We start from the raw sequence: 7,614 nt of genomic DNA, 5'->3' as shown, positions 1-7,614 counted from the left end.
CAAAAGAAGAACAAAAGAGGAGTTTCTAACCCTGTTTACTGTGTATCATTTGCACAAAAACCATGTTAACAACTATCCAGGACATGCTTATAATTAAAAGCCATTAAGACTGAATGTGCATATGATTTTGCTTTGATTTTGTCACTTGTGAACACAATACATCTTACAAAGAAATGCGACAATCAATGTGTAAAAAAAATCCCCTTTGATTAAACTCTTTGTTTGTGGGCCTTGGAACGCCAGCCCGTGCTCATCAAAGCCACCTCTTGGCTGTCATTCTCAAACATGGCCATAATAATAGGAATTGGTGGGGAGGCAGGGTGAGAGACCGGGGTGGCTGAAGTTGTGTCAGTGGCACTAGGAAGGAAAAATAATGGTGCAGAAAGACATGAAGGCTGGTTGGTTAGATGACCCGATCTGGCAGGTGCAGCACCAGAAGTCATGCTGGGGGTCTGCCTTTGTGGGAAGAGGATGTTGAAAGAGAGGAAGGGCTGGACTTCACAACAGTGGACAGGGACCCAGCATATTTTTGGCTGACAGAGAGCTTTCCATTAACGACCTGTTTGGCTGCACTGGGATTTGACATGTGGCACTGCTGGAGACCAGGACGCACCCAGAACTACTGGTGGCTGACCAGGCAGCTCTGCCAGAGACACCCTGTGAAAGCTTTTTATTAGTTAACACAAGTGGATTTGTAATAATGCACAACTTGGTGCTGGACACTGAAAAAGAGCTAACAAAGTTTTCTCAAAGATAAAAAAAAAACGCTCTGCATATGTTACATGCTTTTGGCATTGACTCAGGGCAAAAGAAGACAAAAGGTGAGTTGCCTCCCTTGGGACACTGGTGGAGACTGTACGAGTGGTCATGGGAGAAAACCTGGTCACGTGTGGGATCTTTTTCTATATTTTTCTTTCAGTAGCAGCCTGCTTCATAGCATGTTTTCATCTGTATGCCTGAGCTTCAGAATGTTTAGATTTTAGTTTTGCCCTGTCTTGTTTTCGGATCCATGTTGTAATGGGCTTGGCAAGTTTTATATTTCTGCAAGTGTATTTGCAAATTTCTAAACTGCTTGTAACAGATCTTACACACATTCTGCATACTTTCAGTGTATCGATCAAATAGACTATCTTTATACTCCTGCCATAGTCATAGGTGATTTGGTTTTGAGATTGTTGTCATTTAAGTTGTAGGTGTCAAGTATATAGGAATTTTATATGACTTTTGTTTAAATGTCTATACCAAATCAATTGTTTGTTCAATAACTTTGTCAGATACTGGAATCAAACTTTCAAAATAATTGCCATTGTGAGCTTTCACCAAAGGAATGTTGGTGTCTCTAACATTAGATAAATCTAATGCATTAACATAAATCACATTTATGCTCAATAAATGTGATTTATGTTAATGCCTTAGAATTTTATATGACTTTTGTTTAAATGCCTATACCAAATCAATTGTTTGTTCAATAACTTTTCAGATACTGGGATCAAACTTTCAAAATAATTGCCATTGTGAGCTTTCACCAAAGGAATGTTGGTGTCTCTAACATTAGATAAATCTAATGCATTAACATAAATCACATTTATTGAGCCATCAGCACTGGCATTTTCTATTTGCCAAGGTATATTGATGTCTTTTTTTATGGAATGGGCACAATTAAGAATAGCCAAATCACCAAAATATTCCAAGACATATTGGTTTGTTGTTTTGAGGATGTGAAATGCATCTTTCCATTGATTTTCTGAATAGTTAGCAGGGTCGTATGGACTTGAATTTACTCTATCTTCTCCCACAGTATTCCACATAATTCTGTAATGTGCTGGTGATTCTGTAAGGTTTTAAATGAAGCAATTCATTTAATTAATGTTAATCATTATAGATTCATATAGGCAGTTACCATCAACCTTGTTGGGGTTGCCACTTTTAAGCCGGATATTATGTTTTGCACTTAAAGAAATAGCAATACGAAATATAGAACTGTCCTACTACTTTGTTGTGTGTAATTGATGTTGGTAGTTCCTGTGTGTGTTAGCAGTATAACATTCAGTTTGACAGTATTCTCCTTCAGACCCACAACATCCAAAAGCCTGCTAATCACACACTCCTGATCAACAGAACTTCCTTCATGGACATGTAAGGTTGTTCTTGTGTTGTCACTTGTGTGAGGTGAAGGCTCATGAACAGTCTTGAATGGCAGTGAATGACACACAGGAACGTACTCTCCCTGTCAACATAATTTAACATTGTTAAGTAATTTAATTCCAGATAAGAGTAGCATAATTTCACATAGGAGGGAAAAGTAAAGGTCATAAACCACATAAATGTGCAGAATGTGTGTCCTCGAAAGAAATGTACCTCACAACTGTCAATGACCATCTCTTCAGATGTTTGTGCTGGTAAACATGGATGTTGTTCCCGATGCGCCATTCATTCTTTCATCTAGAAACATGTAAGAAAGAAAGAAAGAAGAAAATGGAAATGCTGAGCATTTGTATATTTGTATAGTATTACTCATTAAATTATTATAGTCACAACAGTAGTCACCTGGAGCTGGAAAAGCAGATATGGGAGGGTGGCAGATTTGAGGTTGAGGACTGTGCTGTATTGTTTTTTGGCATTATGTTGGATGTTTGTGTACTTTAACAGGATGACTAGGTCTTCTGGGTCAGGTAATGTTGTCAGTGGCTCTTCAACAGCCATGAAACATAATGGGTAGTACATGGGAATAGCTTCACCCTGTGAATAGAGTTGAACTACGTTAGATGATTACATGTTGCAAAACATGAGTGAAGAATCCGTGTAAAAATGAAAGATCTGAATTTGTGTCCTTGCAAGAAATGTACCTAGAAAATATCAGTGAACGTCTTTTTAGCCAAATGTGCTGGTAATCATCGCCATCTATCCCAATATCTCCTTCTTGTATCTAGAAACATGCAGAATTAGTAAGAAAATGGAAACACTGAGTTCTTGTTATTTGTTAAATAGCAGTGATCAAAGTAATCATGACTAGGCACATAGTAATAACAAACAATCTTAAGCAGTTGTAACAGTAATCACTTGGAGCTGAACAAGCACATGTGGAAGGGCGGCAGGTGGGAGGCCGACTTTTGGGCTCTGGCTGAGGGCTGTAGCGCTTTGGTTTGCCATATTTTGTTCAGCAATGTTGGTGCACAGGATGTACATGACAGGCACGTATAATACAGAGTATGACACCTGCCATATCAAATTAGCCAGTATGTCCATCCCATAGTCATCACTAAGGTGAACACTATCCTGATACCACAGTTGCCTGTATTAAAAACAAAAGTTGGGCAAGTATATGTAAGAAATGTTATTTACAGTACAGATATGCATAGACAACATGACAAAATTTGTTTGGCTATGGTACAGTAATAACACATGAAGCAACATGAATTACAACATATTTTCATACCTATTACATAATGGAAAGAAAGCTTCTGTTGAACAGTAGTGGAGATTGAGCTGAGCAGCCACTTGATGGTGTTCTTCCTTTAAGATGAATTTGGTACTCCAGAAAAATATCTCCATGACGAATAGAAAAATCCAACACAAAAAGCTTTAAAGAATAAACAAGTGTTACATCACAGTAGACAAAAGTTTGTGCACTCAGGAATTGAGGATACATATATGTTTATCTCACATTGGATTAGAAAGTCTACCTGGGGTCAGTGATACAAAGCAGCCATCTCAGTGGTGCAGCTGGACTTCAAGTGGTTGCTTGGAACAAGTAGGCAAACTACATCAGGAGTGAGAGGAGGGCCATCAGCATGGTATGGTTCCTTTCGCAAAGCATTAGCGTCTCCCCAGGTGTAGAACAAAGCCAAAGCTGAACCGGTCCCCTGGCATGTCAACAGAGCCATCCACAAAAGATCTCAAACACTAGTCTAGGACAAACTGGAATAGAAGATAACAGGTTGTTCATTAATGCATAAAAAAAAAAAATTAAAATACTAATGTGTTTTTCAAGCTAACACATGGGGCAAATGAGTGATCAGAGCATCTTTACAAAAGTGTCAAAGAACAGTATAGACTTATCGCTTTCATTGGATCGCATTTAATCTGAGTAAACAGTCTTGTGCACATAACCACTGATCTCAATCAGAGGCCACTGCAAGACCTTATGGCACAACCCATACCCTGCCATGGCTGTAAAAAACAAGCTCTATCACCACAGCACCTCTGGATAGGTTGAGCTCCATTCTCCCTGATGATCAGAAAAACAAGCTTATTTCCCAGGCATATGCAGCCGGGTGGGAAAACGTGACTGTAGCTATTAAAGCCACTAGATGGCACTGTCTAAATTTGGAAAATCCCTGTGATGGAAAAGGATGTTGGGAAACGGTTTAGAGAGGAAACCGGAAGAGAAAAGCCATCTTGTTTACCACTATGTGAGCATGCAATGTCATCTGGTTATTATAGACTGTTTCTGAAGGTAAATATCATGTAAAATGTTGATATGAAATATCAAATGATACACATTTAAGAGTTATGGATACCTACAAATTGTAAGATGTTGTACGCTGATGTTTCTGTATTTGTTGGATGTTGACAGACATGCAGACAGTGTATAGAGCGTAGTCATGTGGGGAACCCGAGGTAATTGTGTCCCGCCATCACGTTTGTTTGTGCTCCTGGACAGATGCACAAGTCAGTATGTATTTTAGTTTACACATTCATTGTAGATTTCAACAACTGTGTATGTATGACTGATAATTGTGAATTTGTGGGCTCTGTGTGTTATAGGGATGAGTTATAGCACATTAGTGTGCTAGAGTGTAAAAAATAACTGTAGTGGCAGCGACCCACGGCACCTAGAGTTGAAGAAGATCTGCGATGTGGAGGCCTTCCTGCAGGTGCAGTTGGGGACCTGGGACAAGGCCGCTTGAGACCAGTCAACGACAGCGTGGGTGGAAGATCTTCACAGGAGAGGTGGAGGACATTAACACAACCCGGCTGCGCAGGCTTCTAAGTGACTTTTTGTATCCTGACGTTGAGTAAAGCTACACACAGACAGACAGTGATAATGAACAGGGCTCAGAGGAAGATACGGCGATGAACCCTGTTGCTGAGCTTCATGCCAAATTATTTGAACTGAGTAATAAGCATGACCAAGCCATGGCCAAGATAACTGCTCTGAGTAGTGGTGCTAATAGGTCGTATGTGTATTTGCCAAGAGAACGCCCCATCCAACCTTTTAGTGGTGACACTATAGTTGATGGCCGTTCTGTTGATGAGTTCCTGGATGAAGTACAGATGGCTGTCAGAGCTAGGGGCCTAGGTCAAGATGATCAGGTTGACTTTATTTTCTCTCTCCTTAGAGGTTAAGCACTTGAAGAGGTCAGTTTGTGCACAGATGGTGAATTAAAGGAACCTGATGAAATTTTCAGTTTTCTCAGAGAAGCTTATAGAGAGAAACGCAGTGTAGCCCAGCTCTTACAGACTTTCTATAGTCGTCACCAACTGGAGGGTGAAGATTTCTTTGAGTAATCCCACGCACTGTCCCAAATCTTTTGCTCTGCCCTTACGCAAAAGTCAGATTTGGTATCTGATGCAAAAATGGCAGTCAGAGACCAGTTTATGGAGGGAGTCAAAGATTCCACTCTCAGAAGGGAGCTTCGCAAAATGGTGAGGGAGAAGCCAGAGTCCTCACTTTTTTATGTACGTCAGGAGGCTATTGCTTGGTCTCTAGAAGACACACCCAGTAGCACTAAAGTAGTAATGAGTAGGAGCATATCATGTGATAATGGGGCTAATGGAGGCAAATGTACAGGTAGTGCACAAGATGAGATTCTTAAAGTGGTTTCTGAGCAAGGCAAGGCTATTGGGGAGTTAGTCAATGTGGTGAGGGAGGCAGTTGCTTTCAGTGAAAACTCATACAAAGGTGGAAAAGCTAGACCAAAGTTTCAGTTTGCAGAGGATGGAAGGCCTATCTGTTTTAAATGCAAGGGAGTAGGACACATTGCCAGGGAGTGCAGACCACGCCAACCAGAGGGTCAGTCCACTGCCTGTGAGGCACCTTCTCAGGGAAACTAGCTTCCTCGGTTGCTGAGAGCCGAGCAATCCGAGGTGAGACTAAAGGCTCCCAGACCCTTACTCGTGAGAGATTTTTTGAACGAGCAGTAGGTACGTGTCCAGAAGTTGACGTTGAGGTGGGCAGAGTTCTGGCCAAGGCCCTGTTAGATACTGGGAGCCAGGTTAGCACCATCTCTGAGGCATTTTTCCAACAACACTTAATAGGTGAGAATGAGGACATAACCTCTACAGCTAAATGGCTTAAGCTAACTGCAGCTAACTCATTGCCAATCCCTTACATAGGTTACATTGAGCTGGATGTGCAGGCTATGGGGTTAACTGTACCTGAGTGTGGGTTTCTGGTAGTCAGGGATCCTGTCACATAACAGGCAGGGTCAGGGGACCAAGAGCTTGTTTCAGATGAATCTAAGGCAGAAGAGAAAAACACAGAGCAGCAGAACAAAGAGAAAGATCTCAGACCTGAAAAACCTCCCTCAGTGCTCATTGGAATGAATATAGTTAAGAGATGCAGGGAGTTGGCTATTGCCAGTTTTGACTCAACCTTTGGAGAAGAGTTAAACTCTGCTTGGAGAGAAGCTTTTCAGAGTGCAGACATGCGAAGTGTTGGAAAAGTCATCGACAGCCAGGATAGCAGTTAGAGGTACCATGCATGTGCCAGCAGCTTCAGTTGCCACAGTGTATGCGAAAGGGCTCAAGAGACTCTCTGCTGATCAGACTTTGATGCTATTAGAGCCTACCAACACACCCCTACCTAATGGCCTTGTTCTGGTTCCTACCCTGGTAGAGTCTAACAAGCATTTTTTCACAGTCCGAGTGGTGAATTTCTCACAGGAAGATCTGTGGTTGCCGCCCAAAGCCAGACTTGGTGTACTTCAATCGCATCTCTGCTGACCATGAGAAAGTGTCCGTGGACAGGAAAGAGGCTGGGGTATCTGACTGTGAACTGCAGTTCATGTTGGAGAGCCTAAATATCGGTGGCTTCCCAGATGAACAGGCTAAGTTAGCTGTGCTTCTGGCTCAGTATGCAGATGTTTTCGCCTTTAAGGATGAGGATCTAGGCTATACTGATAAGGTCCAACATGAGATACACCTAGTCGATGATATCCCAGTCACCCAGCCCTATTGACGTGTACCTCCAACGCAGTACAAAGAGGTTAGAGAGCACATAACCCAACTTCTCAAAAAAGGTGTCATCAAAGAGAGCACTAGTGCCAATGCATCACCCATTGTACTTGTGAGGAAGGCCGATAACAGCTTGAGACTCTGTGTAGATTACAGACGACTAAACTCCAAGACCAGATGTGACGCATTTCCTTTGCCACGCATTGACAAGTGTTTAGATGCCCTGCATGGCGCCAGGTTTTTCTCAACCATTGACCTTGCCAGTGGCTATCATCAGGTGGCAGTACACGACAGGGACAGACACAAGTCAGCCCTCACGACCGCTTTTGGGTTGTTTGAGTACACTAGACTCCCTTTTGGTGTTTTCAATGGGCCAGCGACTTTCCAAAGACTCATACAGGCAACAATGAGTGATTTAGTGTTTCAGATCATGCT

At 41.9% G+C, this 7,614-nt stretch overlaps 1 protein-coding gene and 1 long non-coding RNA gene across 2 annotated transcripts in view; both read right to left on the bottom strand.

Annotated features, from left to right (window-relative positions):
• Positions 1 to 19: 19 nt before the first annotated feature.
• si:dkey-79d12.4 (zinc finger protein 585A) overlaps positions 20 to 7,614 on the bottom strand; it is a 24,581-nt gene continuing 16,986 nt past the window's right edge. Inside the window, exon 3 of the mRNA XM_042423438.1 lies at positions 20 to 263. Coding sequence (XP_042279372.1) covers positions 210 to 263 — 54 coding nt within the window. The 3' untranslated portion in view covers positions 20 to 209. The remainder of the gene's footprint in view (positions 264 to 7,614) is intronic.
• Positions 1,453 to 3,860, bottom strand: LOC121905334. The gene is made up of 6 exons (XR_006098402.1): positions 3,684 to 3,860; positions 3,437 to 3,580; positions 2,847 to 2,926; positions 2,548 to 2,739; positions 2,359 to 2,442; positions 1,453 to 2,227 (listed from the first exon to the last, which is right to left on the bottom strand). It is a non-coding gene; the product is annotated as an uncharacterized LOC121905334 (long non-coding RNA).

This window comes from Thunnus maccoyii, chromosome 10 (genome assembly GCF_910596095.1).
Source record: "Thunnus maccoyii chromosome 10, fThuMac1.1, whole genome shotgun sequence".
Taxonomy (NCBI): Eukaryota; Metazoa; Chordata; class Actinopteri; order Scombriformes; family Scombridae; genus Thunnus; species Thunnus maccoyii.
Note: the sequence above shows the minus strand (reverse complement) of the source record. Positions and strands in the feature narration are given on the sequence as shown.